The 19495-nt window shown below is 41.4% G+C and overlaps 1 protein-coding gene and 1 long non-coding RNA gene across 2 annotated transcripts in view; one reads left to right on the top strand and one right to left on the bottom strand.

Annotated features, from left to right (window-relative positions):
- LOC132210901 (uncharacterized) overlaps nucleotides 1-19495 on the top strand; it is a 64802-nt gene that overhangs the window by 18473 nt on the left and 26834 nt on the right. The window lies entirely within an intron of this gene.
- Nucleotides 1-19495, bottom strand: part of LOC125462208 (sodium/myo-inositol cotransporter 2-like) — a 70124-nt gene that overhangs the window by 31259 nt on the left and 19370 nt on the right. Inside the window, exons 7-8 of the mRNA XM_048551940.2 lie at nucleotides 19347-19452; nucleotides 5241-5321 (exon numbers count right to left, since the gene is read on the bottom strand). Of these exons, the coding sequence (XP_048407897.1) occupies nucleotides 5241-5321; nucleotides 19347-19452 (187 nt within the window). The remainder of the gene's footprint in view (nucleotides 1-5240; nucleotides 5322-19346; nucleotides 19453-19495) is intronic.

The following is a 19495-nucleotide window of genomic DNA, read 5'->3' as shown; positions in this document are numbered from 1 at the left end:
TGATTCTTAGCTCCTAAAAGGTTGACTTCTGTGATCTTCCTTTCCCACTTTGGGAAATTTTAATCTCAGTACTGTCTTTCACTGAGTTTTCTCTCCCATACATTTTTCTTCTAGCATTCACTAGTCCCAGTCTCCAGCTTTGTTTTAGCTCCTCATGAATTTAGTCTTTGTTTTATTCAAGTGCAAGATCTCACCCATATTCCTGTGTGGTGAACCATAACTTCATGTTGTCCATAGCTGCTCTTGCTGTCCTGGATCCTGAAATATTAACCTTTCTTATAAGTTTTCAGGGATATCATAGATCCTTACCCTTCAAAGCCCATCTTTATGGAATTACAAATCATAGAGGCCTTATATCCATGTATAAATGCTGGTTAGTTATCCTTGAGACCCTAACTTTCTCTCATCTTGGAAGAAAATGGACAGATTAAAGAACGCTCACGTACAATCCAATATTTTCATCACCATTCTGGGACTTCGGAAACTCACAGCCTGTCCACTTTACCACACAGGCTCCTGCCATTATCTCTAAGGGCTTACACCTTACCCCTTCTTCTCAGTAAACAATTAGGACTGTCTTTAATGTGAAATGAAACCACCCAGCCTTGCTGTCAGTCAGACTTTAGAACAGATCACAGCATTCTTTCATATTTACCTTAAATTAAAGATGCAGTCTTACAAATTTTATCATTGTAATATCTCCCCCTCTGAACAATGGAAAATTTTACCATTGTGAAGAGTTTTCATAGACACCATTCAAAGTACAACTTATAACATTTGATGCACTTTAACAACCAACTTAGTACAAACAGTATGAGTAATATTCTTCCCCTCCTTTCCCCAATCCCCGCACGGTCACATGTTCTTTTAAACAGTACATCTTGGTAGCATCACAATATTTTGTATTAACCCAACTACATGTCACAATTAGGATATTAAGTCACTCAATATTTCTTCTTAAAGTTCTTCTTCTTTCAAATGTGAGGATTTGTTTTGCAGCCAGCAGCTCCACCTTCTGACATACAATATTTGTCAAATTCTTTCCACATGATGATTAAAGTTCACATTGTTTCCATATCCTTGGTTAGTCATTTGTATCCTTGGTTGATTCATCTTGTCAAAAACAGTGATACTTATTTCTGATAGTTCCTCTGGCTTTTGAGTACCAAGAGGTGAAAAATGTAGGCTCCGAAAATATTCGTTGTAGTTATGCTATTTACTCTCTGGATTCAATATTTTCTTCGGTGCTTCATTAACACAATAAATTACAGTGATATCAGGGAGTTGCATTTTTAACTGAGTCTTTACATGTCCCTTCTCTTTCAGAGATATCCTTTCTATATTGTCCATACATAAAAATTGTCTCAGCTACCAGCCATTCAGTTATCTTTCTTACATGTATAACTATGGTCCCTTTGCTGCTTTAAGAATCTTGTTGAGATTACATTGATATTTGGATAAAAATCCTGATATTTCTTTTTAACCAAATTTCCATTATTTTTTACAATCTGTCTGTGATTTGGTCTTTCCACTTTAGAACAAACTTTGTTCAGTTCTTTCAGAACAAGAGCCATCGCTTCTCAACTTCGAAGTTTCATTTTCCAATTTAGGACTCAAGTCTGTCCATGTAACCCTACAGTAATAGCAACCGTTACAGCAAAGAAGATTTAGTTAATTATTGCCTTTACTCGTTCATCTATTAGCATGGAACTTTATTGCTGCATTCTGTTTTGACATCGGTGACTGAGGATCTGTAGGCCAGTTTAATTGAGACAGACCTAATTCATTTCCAGCTGATTTTACCACTTTGCTGTCAATCTGATTCCACTGCCACTTTACACTCAGAAGTCTGAGCTTTGATTCTTTGGACACATCTTTAGTTGAAACAGTACTTTCTACAGGAGGATTACAAAAGATCATTCACTTCTTTGCTTTATTGTCAGTTTCAATGGACTTGCCTACCATCTCTGGAGACAGCAGCAACTTATCTCTCACGACGCCTTTTCCTGGTATGAAATCAACATCGTTAATAGGTAATTTATACACCACTCCAGTAATAACAGATCTATTGACTAAAGGACAATTTAAATTCACCCTACAATTTAAACAATTTTGGTCAATACCCTGTTTTAATATACTTCAGATAAGTGAAATTTCTCTACAGAGAAATTCATGCCTGTTGTCAACATCAGGGATTGAGCTAATTTAATTTCTCAAAGGACAATCATTTTTTATGCCTCTTTATCTGACACAAATGGACCTATCATGTACTCAAATGTGTAAATCTCCTACATTTTTCAATGTTCTGATTTCATACAAGCTTAACTCACAGGTACAGCAGGTTCTGCAGAAACGCTAGCCATACTCACAAAAGCTACCAGTGTAGCATTCAGAGATAGTAGGAACTGCAGATGCTGGAGAATCTGAGATAACAAGGTGTAGAGCTGAATGAACACAACAGGCCAAGCAACACCAGAGGAGTAGGAATGCTGATGTTTTGGGCCTAGACCCTTCTTCAGAAAATGAAGAATTGATTTCTGAAGAAGAGTCTAGACCCGAAACATCGGCCCTCCTGCTCCTTTGATGCTGCTTGGCCTGCTGTATTCATCTAGCTCTACACCTTGTTATCTTAGCGTAGCTTTCAATTTAGTCTGCCATTACATGCCCTGTCTTATAGTAACATATTTGATTATGAATTGTATATTGATTGCCTTAGTTAATACAGAAGTACATTTTCGTTGTTACACTATATTAATTGGCTGCTAAATAATATTTGATTTCCGTTGATATTAGTTGGTTTATTATACTAAAAGTCTTAAACCAAGAAAACAGGTCCTTTAGTTTAGGTTCATAAGTCAGTGGGAAATCCATTTATTTCTAAAATTAATTAGTCTCTAATGTTATCATAAGAAAATGTGAAGTTGGGACTAGATTTTACAACTGTATTTTGCTGTGTTGGGAGTCAGCTTCTTCCTCAAGAACATATCTTAAGATGGTATTTTGAATAAGTATGAGCATTTCTGGGAAGAAGACAAAACTGTTAAAGCTTTTCATCTTGCTGTCATCAGGATAGCATCACAAGAAAACCAAAATTTTGGAACTGGAATTTGGTATTCTTGCAATTCCGCCTCAGGATAAGAAGCTTTGACAGTATACCTGTTAGCAATTCTAAAGTTCAGTACTACCAAGTAACTATAAATAAGTTAATTGTTTAAATTTATATCTTATTTGGCACGTGTTAAATAAAGTTTCAGCAGGCATTTGTGTCAATCTTGCCAAGTATCAGAGCTACTAAATCTCGCCAGATATGGATGTTCCTTAATTCAGTCAGAAATTGGAACGCCTGGATGGTTAGATCATTCAGAATAAACTTTTAGAAAATTCCTTCAGCTGTTTTCATTTCATTCTTAAGAACATTGGTAGCACGGTGGCTCAGTGGTTAGCGCTGATGCCTTACAGCACAAGGGACCCAGGTTTGAATCCACCCTTGGGCGACGTGCTCTGTGAAGTTTGTACATTCTGCTTGTGTCTGTGTGGGTTTCCTCTGGGTGTGCTGGTTTCCTCCCACAGTTCTAAAATGTGCAGCTTAGGTGGATTGGCCGTGGGAAATGCAAGGATAGGGTAGGGGCTTTGGTCTGTGTGGGATATAAAGAAATTTTACATCACGAGAGGGTTGGTATGGACTCAGTGGGCTGAATGGCCTTCTTCCACATTGTAGAGATTTTAACAGTAAGAAATGCTTTATTGCATTTAGTTAGTAGAGAGGTTTATGAAACATATGCTTTGAGAGCTGTTTCATACCTTACAAGCAGGTAGAGAATGATGATTGGTAATAGATAATCATCCTGAGGGCAAAGATCTAGAAGCAACTGAAAACTGCCTTTCCAAATGAATTTTTAATACTGGACAGCTCTTTCCATATCTTGAAGAAAGGTAGCTCTGGAACTGTGGAGATAATGGTTTCCAAAAGGGGAAGTGTTAAATGCAGTACTGTAGCAGTAGTGGCAGATGTGGTACTAAGATCTTATTTGCTTTGCATTTGACCTATAAACACCCAAATTCCAGGAGAAGCTAAATCATAAAGCAGAGTAGAAGCTTCTATAGAAGAAAGGGATGAGCAAGAATTTATGCTTTTTGCCAAAACCAAATGTATATAAGAACAGGATTCCAATGCTACAAAAAAAAGCACAGAAAAGAAAACTGTTCCTGTTGTGCTGTGGACAATAAAGTAAATTCGGCCAGGTTGTGAGAACAGATGTTTTTTGAAATTTTCCAAAGCAATAAACAGAGCAGAATTTGACTGTGCAATAATGTGTAAATTGAGAGATTATTGGAAGTCCATTTGACAACTCTGGGTTTTTTTTTCAGTTTGATTAATTTGTCAAAATCTGAGGACAAAGAACAGTGTGAGAGAGTGTAAGACCTAAGAATGGGAGACGAAACAAAGGGGCAGCAGAAAGAGAGAGAAATCACAACAGAGGCAATCTCTGCAGTGCGAGAGCTATCGATAAGGTTTAAGAGAGATGGGTTTGGGGTGTGACAGTTTCATCTCCTTAAAGGCAGAACAGTAACAAATGCAGAATGAATTTGTGCTCCCCCTACCCCTGATTGTCACTTTTAGGTTTGGTCTGATTTTCCAATTGAATAATAACACCAGCAGCCAGAACTTCCATCTGAAACAAAATGGAATCTCATGAATAAATCCAAATTGGGATTAAGTGATATCATTACAACTTTTTACTGTTTTGCTAATCCCACTTCCGGCTCTTGTCAACAGTTATGCAGCATCTCAGGCTTGTTTAATACATCCTGATCAGTGATCTGACCCTTTGATCATTTACTTATAAATTCTGTGTCTGATCTTCCCTCTCCCACTAACACCTGAAGAAGGAGCGAAGCTCCGAAAGCTTGTGATTTAATATAAACCTGTTGGACTATAACATGGTGTTGTGTGATTTCTGACCTTGTCCACCCCAGGCCAACACCAGTACCTTCACATCTTTCAGAGACATGCTCTGACATAAGGTTGCAAATGGTATTGTTGTTATTCTAGCTTCTGGAGTTAAGGAAAGTCTTTCAGAGACATTAAGCTAAGGGAGGTTCATGAAAAGGCAGAGATTTGAAGAATACCAGATAGGTTCCCCTCTATATGCCAATTAACTGTTGTGAGAATTATCTTCCTAAATTCTAATGCAGGAAATGAGGACACATAACAGTAACAAAGACTCAATTATATGTACCAAATATTGCGAGAGTCAGCGATCCAGCCAGAATGATCACTGTCTGCAGTGCATCTGTATATATAACAGCAGCCAGCCCACCTGTCAGAAAAGAGAGAGCAGAAATAAATCTTTGAAACAAACATGATTAAAAAGTGTGTATATTGAGAACATATGAGAGCATATGTGTAGAGTTTAAATATGCATCCACAGTGCTGTTGCACTTTCCAATCTTCCGCATACTTGCACATAATTATACAGCGGTGCATACCTGTCTTTAATTTAAATGCTTAAATGCTCATGTCTTCTGAATATTTATTGGAAGTTTTTATCTTTATTGATGTTTTTGTTTCTATCTTTACTTATGTCCGTGTGCAACTGTGCGCATGTGTGCACATAAACATTTCTTTAGGTGCGTTGGAATTTGTACCTTTGTGTGTGTGTGTGTATGTGTATGTGTGTGTGTGTGTGTGTGTGTGTGTGTGTACATTTGCAGTTATTTTTAGAGCCTGCAAGAATTGAAATTAAGTCAGTGTCATGTTTGCGGTGTGTTAGGTTTCACACCATCCCTTGGCAGGTTCCTACACGAAATATAGTTACATGCTGTGAATGCTTCTTGTGTTGAAGCTTTCCAAAAATTATGTCAAGATTACTCACAATTAAGTCAGTGATGAATGAGAATCTCAGGGCACCAGGTTTGCCTTGGTTCAAAACAGACATGAGCCCATCAGCATCAGAGGAGCAGGAAAGTTTGACGTTTCGGGTCAAGACCCTTCTTCTTTGTTTATGAAAAAGAGTCTCGACCTGAACTGTCAAGCTTTCCTGCTCCTCTGATGCTGCTTGACCTGCTGTGTTCATCCAGCTTCACACCGTGTTACCTCAGATTGTCCAGCATCGGCAGTTTCTACTGTCTCCGTGAGCCAGTCAGCTTTGTGCAGTTGTGTTTAAGGTCAGCAGTTTTCCTTGCTCAACTCTGCACTTCGCGGGAGAGGATCAGGATTATTGCAGTTTACATGGAGGCTCAGGACTGGAAAGCACAAGTTAGGGATTGAAGGAATTGAATGACTGTATTTGAGTGCATGGAATTGTGAGAGGGGATGGCCAATTGTGCTGGGTGTAGTTACAGATGGAAAGTACAAGGCTATGTTAAGTGGCCTAGGGCAGTGACGGCATACATGATACAACAGGAGGAAGCTGGAAGGCACAGGATTGGGCTTTGAAGATATCATGCACTATTATTTGTTCGATTGTTTAAACAACCAAGAGGCTCAAATATTGCTGAAATATTGGAAGCAGCTCGAAAGGATGCAACAAGGGGAGAGCTGTTGTTAGCTGACAACAGAGGTCCCGACAGCAGCATCGGGGGCCTGCCTGGTCACGATGTGTCGGAAATGCGGTTCTCCGACAACGGACTTCTTGACAGTTCTCTGAGAAGATCTAACCGTATGTAGTTGTTGGAGGAGCATTACAAAAATAACCTGACGATGCACTGGGAAACAGTCACTGACAATGTGGAATCTTCAGCAAGACCTGCATCTGTGTAGATTTGGTAGGAGCCCTGTGCCAGAGGCAGTCAAGGGCACTGAGGTGCTCAGTTTCTTCACCAGTGGTGGATTCACCGGTGACAGATGTGTCTCATTTCAGATATCGGTGAATAAATGAGGTGACCAATGCTCCCTTCCATCATGCCAATATCTCTATCCATTTCTCCACAGATGATGGCAGCCAGATGCTAGTGAGGGGGTTGGTAGAGGCAAGATGGCGCTGAAACGTGGCAACTTTAGTTCCAGCGGTGGTGGAATGGCAAAACGAACTCATGCCTGGTCACTAGGCCCATGGCCCATGGTGGAGAACGTAACCAGGAGAACTGTGGTGTTGAACACTTTTCCTTTATTTCTTTATTTTTCTACCTTTATTGTTCTATCTTTTGGTTTATTTTTCTGTGTTTTAACATGGCGTCGAAGAGTGGTGACACTCTGCAACATTTTTCACTGTATGTTGTAAAAAATACATGTGACAATAAATAAATCAAATTAAGAGGTCACAGACTACACTTGTGACTATTAGCAATCCCTGGGACCAGCCGTGTATGTTTTTCTTATTTATTCGTGGGATGTGGGCATTGCTAGCTGGCCAGCATTTATTGCCCATCCCCAGTTGCCCTTGAGAAGGTGATAGTGAGCTGTCTTCTTGAACTGTTGCAGTCTATATGCTGTAAGTAGACCCACAATGCCCTTAGGGAGGGAATTTCAGGATTTTAATTCAGTGACAGTGAAGGAATGGTGATATATTTCCAAGTCACATTTGTGAATTGTGAAGGATTGCACCTCTTAAACATACAGCTGATTGGAGATGACAGGTGACGGATCATTGAAGGGTGTGTGCATCTTTCCCAGGGAGCTGGAACGATGCATTCATCTTGCGCCATCAAGAATTTTTAGTCCTTGCCCGGGCTAACGGCTGGATCCTAGGTGATATGGACTGTCCACTCCAGACATGCTCGATGATACCTGTGATGCATCTCATGAGTGTAATAAAAGAGCTGTACAATCACGTTCATACCTTCGCCACAGCAACCATTGAACATACCATTGCCTTACATAAAATCAGCCTCTACTGCTTTGACTGATCGACATACTCTGCAAGACACACCACAATGATAGCTGGACAATGCAAAACCTGACATGCAACCGCCCCAAATGTTACAACAGGAATGGAATGAGGAGCAATCACTTCTCCCTGATTGAAGATGAATTGAATGTGAGCTTGAGGAGGAGGCAGTAGACATGAATAACCCTTTAATGGATGCCAGGCTGTGGAGAGATGTGCACAGGATTCTAGGACATTATAGGTACACTGTTTGCCATTATCCCATCACCAGAACTTCTTCACCTTCCTGCAATGTAGCTGCTTGCCTACCATTCTACTTCGCAAATTAACCAAAAACCAGCACTTTCTACCACCCAGAATAAACCAGGCAGTGGAGCTTTGTTCCCCAAACTCACGCCTACCCTACACTTGGACAGAAATATACTGATTAATTTCATCCAGCTCCACCTTCAAGGTGCACCTGAGTTATACCCATAGTGAGCAGCAATCTGCTTTAGAACATAAAAGGACATTAATGGAGTGTGGGACAGTGAGTTGCAGCTGAATCTGCATCTTCAGCCACGATCCATTGACTAGCAAGTACAAAACCACAAACGTAAGCAAATATTCTTTGAAGATTCATGTAATTGAAAACTATCTCCTTCACAAATAAATGCAAAGTCCTTATCTCCTTTGGAACCAGCAAATTATGCCAACCATGAGGCTTGCCATTCAATTTAGCTGTCCCATTACCAAGATCCTGAAAAATTATGGTTACATACATTTGAATCCAGCAAAACAATATATTTTTGATGTATTCACAAGTGAAATATATTCACAATGATCACCATTAAATGATCACCAGATATGCGTGGAAAGTTCTTTACGCAGAGGGTGGTGGGTGCCTGGAAAGCGTTGCCAGCGGAGGTGGTATACGCAGACACGTTAGCGTCTTTTAAGATGTATCTGGATATGTACATGGATGGGCAGGGAGCAAATGGACACAGACCCTTAGAAAATAGATGATAGGCTTAGACAGAGGATCTCGATCAGCGCAGGCTTGGAGGGCTGAAGGGCCTGTTCCTGTGCTGTAATTTTCTTTGTTCTTCGTTCATTCCACTTTCTTGCTCCTGAAGTTTAAAGTTTACATTTCTGGAACTATGTGCTACCCCAACAGCAGCAGCTGAGGTCGAAGCATTCTGTTAACTGGGCTGTCCTGTTATCTAATGATCATGTCAAGCAGTTCTAGACAGACAAAGCCTTGAGGCCTCCTGCAGTAGGATGGCATGGTGGCTCAGTGGTCAGCACTGCAGCCTCACAGTACCAGGGACCCAGGTTCAACTCCAGCCTCAGGTGACTGTCTGTGTGGAGTTTGCACATTCTCCCTGTGTCTGCGTGGGTTTCCTCCAGGTGCTCCCATTTCCTGCCACAGTCCAAAGATGTGCAGGCTAGGTGGATCGGCCATGCTAAATTGCCTTAATGTTCAGGGGTGTGTGGGTTATAGGGGGATGGGTCTGGGTGGGATCCTCCAAGGGGCAGTGTGGACTTGTTGGGCTGAAGGGCCTGTTTCCACACTGTAGGGAATCTGATCTAATTAGTGCAGGGATATATCCATTACGTCAGCTGTAGGAGCTATTGGGATCAACGGTAGCGAGAGTGAGGAGATCAGAGGCGAATGGCCCAGAGGCGAACACCTTGGTGCAGCTGGTACATGCTGTTTTATCATTTTGTTCCCTGAGGTGGAAGGATTCCTGGTGGTAGGTCGAGATTCCTTGTCCTCTTCTCATTCAACCAACAGCTGTGTTAAGCACAAGCCTCAGGTGATGGATACCTGGGATGAATGTTCAGCCTGGCTTTTCATCGACATTTTTTTTTCACTTGCCTGGGAAGGGGCAGCACTTATAGATAATGCAGGCTTCTCCATATTCCACACAAAGCTGCATGTAGCTCTGCTATCCTTGCCCCAACTTCTGTAGCGTGTTGAGTAGAGCTTTTGTCGCCACGACCAGAGGCCTGTCATCAGACTGTAGCTCAACAGGAGCCTGGTCCCCAGTTTTCCTCCAATTGTCTGTGGGGCCTCCCTGTGTTGTAGCTCAGGGCACAGAAAGAGTAGCCTCCCTCAGCTACACTACTGCCCCGAGCTGCACCAGACTGTGGCCCTGAATGTAAACATCAGCCCTTCTCGGACCTAGTGACAGTAACTGCAATGTCAGAGGCTGATAAGACAGGTGACAGTGCATCCTCATAGACAGTGGCTTCATTATCCCCAGAGGTAGAGTCTCCTGGTTTGACAACATTGTAGGGTCTTGATCCTGCAGCAACATGTCCTGTATTGGAGAACAAACTCAAAGATGTCAGGAATGGCTGGTGTAGACACTAACATATTTCATTTACAAAAGACTGCTTAGCTAACAGCAAACAGGAAGTTGGCATAAATGCATCTTTGAGTAAGGTCATAGAATCTTAGAGATGTACAGCATGGAAACAGACCCTTCGGTCCAACTCGTCCATGCCAACCTGATTTCCTACATTAATCTAATCTCAAAGATTTTGGAGTAGATCTGTCACTTAGGTTGTGGGTGTTGAGGTTGGTCGGCTCGCCGAGTTGTTCCGCAGACGTTTCATTACCGTGCTGGGTAACATCCTCAGTGCAGCCGCTGATGAAGCGACGGTGTGTTTTCCTGCCTGGTTTTTAAACTTTGGGGTCCATTGCAATGGATTGCCTCACTTCCGGGTTTCCTCCATAATGGAATGTATATGGGGTCAAGTTCAATGTGTTTATTAATAGCCTGCTTCGTGGAGAGCCATGCTTCCAGGAATTCTCGTGCCTGTCTGTGCCTAGCCTGTCCCAGGATCTTGGTGTTGTCCCAGTCGAAGCAGTGGTTCTCCGTGTCCATGTGGATTGAGATGAGTGAGTATTGATTGTGTCTTTTTGTAGCCACTTGGTGTTCATGTTCTCTTGTTGTTAGTTTCCTTCCTGTTTGTCCGATGCAGTGTTTCGCACAGTCTCTGCAGGGGATCTTGTGGATGACATTGGCCCTGTCCGTGGCGGGGAGTGGGTCTTTAGTTCAGGTGAGCACTTGTCGTGGGGTTGATGTGGGCTTGTGTGCCACTCTGATGCCCAGCAGTCATAGAAGTCTTGTGGTGAGTTCTGACGTGTTCCTGATGTAGGGTAGTGTGATGAGTGTGTCGGGGCATGTAGACTCTTTCTGATGCTGTTCCAGTAGGCATCTCCTGACCCAGTTCTTTGAATATCCATTATCCTTGAATACTTGGAAGAGGTATTCCTCCTCCTCTTGGCGCAGTTCCATGTTGCTGCAGTGTGTTGTTGCCCTTTTAAATGTTCGCAGGCAGCTTTGTTTGTGTGTGCTGGGATGGTTACTGTTGAAGCTCAGTACCTGGTCTGTGTGTGTGGCTTTTCGGTGTACTTTCGTTTGCAGTTCCCCATTTGCCTTGCACTCTACCATGACATCCAGGAATGGAAGCTGTTTGCTCTTCTCCTCCTCTGTGGTGAATTTTATTCCAGTGAGGGTGTTGTTTATGGGTTTGTGTGTCTCTTCTAATTTGGACCTTTTAATGATGACAAAGGTGTCGTCTACCTAGCGTATCCATAATTTAGGTTCGATTTGCAGAAGGGCCGTCCTTTCCAGTCTTTACATCACTGCTTCTGCTACGAGTCCAGAGATAGGCGATCCCATGGGTGTCCCCTTGATTTGCTCATATGTTTGGCCGTTGAAGGTGAAGTGGGTGGTCAGGCAGAGGTCCAGGAGTTGAAGCATGTTGTCCTTGGAGATGGTCTCACTGGGGCCATGTTCTTGTTCAAGTCGTGTTGTCATTGTTTCCCTTGCTAGTGGTGTGTCTATTGACATAAATAGGGCGGTGACATCAAATGATATCATGGTGTCTTCTTCTCTATCTTTATGTCTTTGATGGGATTGAGGAATTCTTGGGCTGAGTGGATGGAGTGAGGTGATTTGTTTACTAGTTGCTTGAGTCTTCTTTGTAGTTCCCTGGCTAGTCTGTGCGATGGAGTGCCTGGTGGAGTGACTATGGGTCTGAGGGGGACTGCCGGCTTGTGTGCTTCAGGGAGGCATAGAATCGGGGTGTGTTAGCTTCTTCGGGTTTTATTCTTAGTCTTTGTCGCATGTATAGAATTTTGTTGCCTAGTTATGGTGTCAGGTCAGTTTGTACTGGCCAGTAACTGTTCTTGTCGGCGAGCAGTGCTTGTACTTTGGAGATTTAGTCCTTTTTATTCATTTTCACTGTCATGCGCCCCTTGTCTGCAGGTAGTATAGTTATGTTCTTGTCCTTCTTTAATGTGTCCAGGCTTGTCTTTCCCGTGTGTTGAGGGTGTTGAGTTCCCTCTTTCTGGTTAGTGTCGGGACTACTGTCTGTCTTCTGGTTTGATGTGTTTCTTTGTTGATATAGTTGGCCTTGAGTGTGGCTTCCAGTGTAGCTAGCCATTCCATTTTGTTGGCCTCCCTGTAGTTGTAGTTCAGCCCTCGGGTGAAAATGGCTTCTTCCGTGTCTGTCAGTTTCCTGTCGGAGAGGTTCCTTGTCCATAGGTCAGTTCTGTTGTTGTCGTTTTTGTGGGTAAGTGTGGTTAGTTTGTCTTGCAGGGTCTGACTTTTCTTGGTTCTTGTGGTCTGTCGGCTGATGTTAACGGCTCGTTCCATGTCGGTTGTCCAGTCTTGATTGGTAGCTTCCTGGAATAATGTTTTCGGCGCGTAATTTCTCTGTTGTATTCATGGAGCCGGTTGTGTGCGTTGTTTATCATTACCCTTACCATCTTGCAGCTGTTCTGTTCTGCTGTTTTCCGGGCCTGTGGGTTGTTGATGGGTGGGGGTTTATACTTAGCGTGGTAACACCTGGTTCCTGAGGCATCCATGTAGGAAGTAGAGTTATTCACAGGCTGTGCTCTCTCATTTGGCGTAGTTTTCCCATTTCCTTGCCAGTTAGAGTGTGATGTGCCCGTAGGTCTCTAAGGTTTTGGAGTAGATCTGTAGCTCAGGTTGTGGGCGATGAGGTTGGTTGGCTCGCTGAGCTAGTTTGTTGTTCTGCAGACGTTTCGTTACCGTGCTTGGTAACATCCTCAGTGCAGCCTTTGACGAAGCGTCGGTGTGTTTTTTATGACAGCAAGAGGAGGAGGAATACTTCTTCCAAATGTTCAACGATAATGGATATCCAAAGAACTGGGTCACACGTCCCGACACACTGATCACACTACCCTCATCAGGAACAGGTCGGAACTCATCACAAGGCTTCTACGACCGCTGGGCATCAGAGTGGCACACAAGCCCACATTAGCCCCACGACAACTGCTCACCCGAACTAAAGACCCACTCCCCGCCATCGACAGGACCAATGTCATCCACAAGATTCCCTGCAGAGACTGTGAGAAACACTGCATCGGACAAACAGGAAGGAAATTAACAACAAGAGAACATGAACACCAAGTGGCTACAAAAAGACACGACCAATACTCACTCATCCCAATCCACATGGATAAGGAGAACCACGACTTCGACTGGGACAGCACCAAGATCCTGGGACAGGCTAGGCACAGACAAGCACGAGAATTCCTGGAAGCATGGCTCTCCACAAAACACGCTATTAATAAACACATTGAACTCGACCCCATATACATTCCACTATGGAGGAAACCCGGAATTGAGGCAATCCATCGCAACGGACCCCAGAGAATAAAACCCAGGCGGGAAAACACATCGACGCTTATTTAACACCGTAAGAAAGGATTGACGGTTGTTGGAATTACACATTTATTTTTAGGGAATATGTGGAGACTGAAAGATGTTGAACTGCGAAGCAATTTTCCAGATTGAAAAGGGTTGTTCACCAATGGTAGAATGAAACCTATGCGACCTCTCATAAATTAAATCACAGTTTAGCAATCCACCTGCTGATTGCAGAAAGTCAAGTGACTTTGGAAATTAGGCAAGCGAAGTTTTGATTAGCGATGAGGTTTATTGCTATTACTTGTTGGATGACGTGGCTCTGTACCGATGGCTGAACAGCAACCCTTTCTGGCCTTGGCATTTGATAACTCGGAGGTCAAAAAACAAAGAGCAAATCTCCAAAGCAACAGTACTTGGAAACCTGATAAAATTCCACATTTCTGTATTCTGATTAGTTTGTAATCCTGAAAATTTGAACAGTGATCACTACCAAAAGAGTCAGCCCAGTCTGCTTTCCATCTGAAATGAAACTTGGTTAAAAGATGCTCCTATGGTCTACATCTGTCAGCAAATTAATTTTGTCAGTAAGACATCCGATGGACTGATAATTAATCAGATAATATTTGTTGTTCTTCAGACCATGAGCCAATAAGAGTTATTCTCCATTTTGCCTTTTGTAAAAATATCACCCCTGCAGAGTTTTTGCCCAATTTTGTATTGTGTGAATGTGTCCGTTTTGGGATTAAATGGGTGTATAAATTGAGTTCCAGATTATATCTCAGATGTAAACCACTTTTTTCACTTGTTTTTAAGAGTGAGTTTCATTTTATAATAAACCAATTGTTTTGAGTTTTTTGTTCTGGATAGCAGTACAAAGAGCAAGCATTTGGCCAGTTTAGTGATTGAATCAAAACATTTGTATTAATAGTGCAATTTGTGGAGTAGTGGGTCTTGATTACCATCCTACTCCTCTGTCCTAGTTGCAACGTAGTGAAGTGGGGACTTAAATGATGGAACAGTGGGAAGGACGAGTGTGTGACTGTGGCCGGTATGCTGGGAGAGAAATTTGAGGAGGGCAGAGGATTCTGATGGGTCTTCAAATTAAGTTGATAGGATTCTTAAGACTCTGAAAAATTCCATTAGCAATTCAGAACCTTCCTGCTTGATCAGAAGGCTCTTATTTAACAGACTTGTCACTGCAGCATTATTCACTGATTGCAAGTTTTGCCGATGAAAACTTTACCCTGCTACAGAACTGTCCTGTGCATGCTACTAGCCTTTAAATACTATTTTCAATCTCATGAGAAGCCAGAAAAAGCAGGACGCCTAGAGTGTGTGCACACTTCCAGTTTTGCCATTGGAAATGCCTGTCAAAATAATTAAATGATGTAGAAATGTCAGTGTTAGACTTGGGTGGACAAAGTCAGAAGTCTCACAACACCATGTTGTATGTTTAAAATCACAAGCTTTTGGAGCGCTGCTCCTTCACCTGTTGTGAGACTTATAATATAATAACTTAGCTATGCATGTGTATTCACATGTGACTGTTCGTGCGCTATAATTACTCATTATCCATAAACATACTGACCTGCATCATCTCTCTATCCTGAAAATGCTCTGAATGTAAGATGCTCCTCTGTTCCCTGCCTGCTAGTCATCTAACCTCTCCTTTAGCCACAGCTCTCTCCAGAAGAATAATACTCAATACAGGAGTTTCGGTATTCTCTTTGTGAGCTTTTATATGTTCATTCCCCTCTTTACTCTGCTCCCTGAGACAGTATTCAGCTGTTTTAGTCCTACCCTCTAGAACTTGCTCCATGGCCTTTTCCCTGTTCACATTTCTCGTCCACATTAAAACCTTCCCAAAACCTTTGTTCACTTCTCCCAATTCTCCCTCTGTTGGTAAATGTACATTCCTTTATCTATTCTATATGTTTTCTCTGCCCTCCCTATAATTTGAAATACTTTCTTTGTTAGGTGCACTCTATAGATATAAGTTATCACTTATATACCTTGTACAGCCTTAAAAGGAATCTCTCAGTCACCACCTTTCAAGACAGAAAAGCTAATTTGCTCCTGTTGTTACAAAAATGCTCATATATTTTGCTGCTGTTTAGGGATCTTGTGACTCTATTCTTCAAATCCAGAGCATAAATATTTCTTTTGTGTCTTAGTTAGAAATTTACACAGTTCTTCAGAAGTTGGCCGATCAGAACATATTACAATTTAATGGCATTTTCCCCAACTTGTATCCTGCTATTTTGGCTGTGTTTGCTTTGTTGATGGCTGGGCATATGCTAGGTTGAGTCTTAGGTTCCAGCAAACATTTGTGTCTGAAGTAAAAGGCTTTCAATTGACTTGCACAAGAATTAATGTGCTGCCATAGTAGAACATGCAGTATCAAATCTCAAATTGCCTCGGAAATTACAGTGTTTTGCAGAACTGTAAGGCTTTGTATTATCAGTGGGCAAGTTCAGGCACAGGGGAGCAGTTTGGCAAATGATGGACATAATTCCTAATAACTTCAAATGGCCGGGTAGAATTGGTGTTGGAATGTGTAGGAGCTAAGCTTGTGAACAGCTTGGGCATCACTTTGACTTCAGGTCCTTACTGGTTCTTGGGGTAAGGTATAAAATATATGGGAGATATTTATAAGGATGAGTATCCATGCCAAGTTACACGACCAAATCAGGAACGGTATGAGCAAGGGGTACTGGTGTTTCACAACCCTGCAACTCTCGCTCATGAATTCAAGTGGTCATATCATGGTGTCTCATCTCAGCAGTTGTGTAAGACTAAATGGGGAGCACACCAGCTGAGGCTGATGTGGTGTTAGAACATCAAGAAGGAAATCAAGATGTGTGACACACATAAGGGCACTGTGGTGTTTTCCTAGTTGGCAACTGCTGGTACTTTGACCAATATATGGTAATGGGTAGGATTGTTGGAGGTGGTTCACTGCCACTAATTCTGAAGAACCCTGGAATTCTCCTTTGTTGTTGTTTTGTCTTGGGCCTATTTCATGATTAGTATTGGAGGATACACCAGCATATAGTATTCAGAGAGAAGAATCTGAAGATTCTTCTGAAGAATTATGAGGACTTTCAGGTGGTGGTGCAGATCAACCTGATTTGTCTGAAAGCCAGAGCAGATCTCCTTGGGTACGCCTACTCTGTGTGACCTCAGTAGAATTGTTGAAGCCCATATTCCCTGAACATGGACACTTTCAGAACTATTATGCAACTGAGATAATCATGGTGCTAAGTAAAACAAGGTGGCTATTCAAGTGTGAAATGATGTAAAACAGTATAAGCCCCAGAGTTAGTCATGGAAAATCATAGCCAAAGAATTGGAAAAACAATAGCAGTGTTTTGATGCCCTGCAGCCAATTCTCTTTCATGTAGTGACAGGGAAGTTAAAGCCCATGCCCAGGAAATAGAACAAATAAATTTCTGAGCCAATGACATTCAGTGGAAGAAGTAGTTTTCTGACAATAGGAACGTGGAATATAGGAACTTTTAATCAGCTGGGAGAGTTAGACACTTGCATATGTGGATAGAGATCATATTGACTGCAATTTGCAAAAGCAAGATAGAGTCTGGTCAATTGGGAAAAAAAAGAATCAATGCATTACTTCTTGGAAGCTGAGAATTGTAGGAATGAAGTGAGTATCCAAGTATTAATAAGATATGAGAGATGAATGAATAACCATGATTAAAATTGAAGGAAGGTCAGAAGTCACATGACACCAGGTGAAAGTCTAACAGGTTTATTTGAACTCACGAGCTTTCAGAGAGCTGCTCCTTTGTCAGGTGAAATGAAGGAAGGCACATAGTTTATAGGCAGAGAGATCAAAAGATCATACAGTTGGCGTGAATGGAGTGTCAACAGGCTGAATAACAAATCTCTGCGGTGATCAGAAGTGTCAGACAGTGTGAGTAACATGTGACCAACCAAATAGCAAGTGAAAAGATGACCTGTGATTGATTAATTGAGGCTGAGAGATAATTACTAAAAAGTAAAAATGAAATGGTGCTGGAGACAAACCAAATGGCTGGAATAACATGATAGATGTAAGATCAAAGGAAAGACTTTGGATGCAAATGTCACGTACGTTTATGCCCTGATACAAGATCACAGTGAGTGACTATTACTATTTTTATAGTGGCATCCTGAATTGTTCTAATCCAGTTAAATCACCCGATGTGGCAATCATATTGGGCAACGTTAACACAGAATCAGTGAGGGAAAATGAGAAATGCACAACAGTTAAAATGGCCTTGGAACAAAATATGAAAAAGGCCGAGACTGATTCAATTTTGTCAAGAAAATGATCTCAAACATTGTTGGCTTCCGAGGCAGTTTCAAGGCTTTAAATAACAATGCGTACAATCCACAAAAGTCCAAAGGGAAACATCAAAAGGAAGTGCTGCAGAATGCTGCTGTGGGGGAGTGGGTATAACCTACAACCTATACCATTAAGATAGAGCAGCTTAGAAAAATAGCACTGTCCAAGCTGAATGCCGGAGACAATAGTTTCAGAACTGAATTTGAGTTGTGAGAAAGTTGTTCTAAAAGCTAAAGCAACCAATCAGACCAGGGAAACATTCTGAGGTCTGAGAAACTTCCATTAGAGGTCAATTTCTTTGAAAATTGCCAAGTCCACTGCTGCTGTTTTGAAAATAGGACAAACTACAAATCAGATATTTTGCTTTAAGTTAAATAAAACTAAAAGGAGAACATTTAAAAGCCTTGAAAATGGTTTCAGATCACCCCAACTAATGTTCAAATACAGAGCATTTCACAACACAGAAACCCTCAAATGCATCTTTATTAATCACCTCAATCGCTTCCAAATCTCCATTTCCAAAATCACACCATTTTCTGAGTATAGACCTTAATAGTAAATGGTTCAAGACTCTAGAAAACAAGATCTAGTATAATGCTGAAGTGAGGGTGAGCTACATTGTGTCATCTTTGAGTTGAGACTCAGAATAAAGTCACCATTTTCATATTCAGGTGAATATTAAAACTTCCAAGATATTATTAGAAGAGAAGGAAAACATTTTCCTGTAATGCTAATCAGTGAACAAATGACCACTTGTATTCGAAAAATCAGTCACTGTAACTTGCACCAGAAGATAAAAGATATCCTTTAAACAGATTGGCCAAAATGTTATACTCTCAATCATGAGTCACTGTAGGCAATCAGTTACAAAGGAACTAAATGACCACAAAAGATTGGAATACTAAAGAAATGGAAAGAGGTTTGCAGTAACATGCTGACATGGACTTGATGGACTGTTTCAATGCTTTAACATGCCATGATTCTCAGAGGCTTGGAAATGGCTTGAGTTTTTCTTGTCTTTTTGAAACACTCAATTTTATGACAAGGCAGATATATAGTCCTATGTCTGACCTGTTTCTCCATAAACAAATACAATCATTGTGTAATTAAAACTGGGAATGGGCAAACTGTTCCTTAGCCTTATGATTTTACTAAAAACTTTTCTAAGTTCTTTATGGTCTTCGTAGTTCTGGGTAGTATCACTTCTCAACAGGCTGAGTTGAGGTCATGTTCAAATTCGTACCACTCGCATATGGACTCTCATAAAACAACACTCTCAAGAAACATAATTCCTGATGCGCACAAAGGAAATTGTGTGAAAATGCACCACTTAATTGACAATGCCAGCACAGCGTTTTAGTAGAGAAAGTACTAATAACTGCAAGTGCGTAATAAACAGTTGTGTAATAATACTGCTAAGAAAACCAGAATTCAAGGAATGACACATTTTTAAAAGTAATAGTAATCAATTGTTAGGCTGGGTGACAGACCTACCTCCAACAGCGTATATTGTAGTAAGAAAGAGTAACCCAATCACAGAAAAGTACAGATCCCATTGCAAAGCAATGTGAATAATGATGGCTCCAGCATAGATATCAACCTGGACAAAATACATCATAAAATATGCTACTCAGTAACATTAA

Source organism: Stegostoma tigrinum, chromosome 23 (genome assembly GCF_030684315.1).
Source record: "Stegostoma tigrinum isolate sSteTig4 chromosome 23, sSteTig4.hap1, whole genome shotgun sequence".
Classification (NCBI taxonomy): Eukaryota; Metazoa; Chordata; class Chondrichthyes; order Orectolobiformes; family Stegostomatidae; genus Stegostoma; species Stegostoma tigrinum.
The sequence above is the reverse complement of the archived record's forward strand: the minus strand, read 5'-3'. Positions and strand labels throughout refer to the sequence as shown.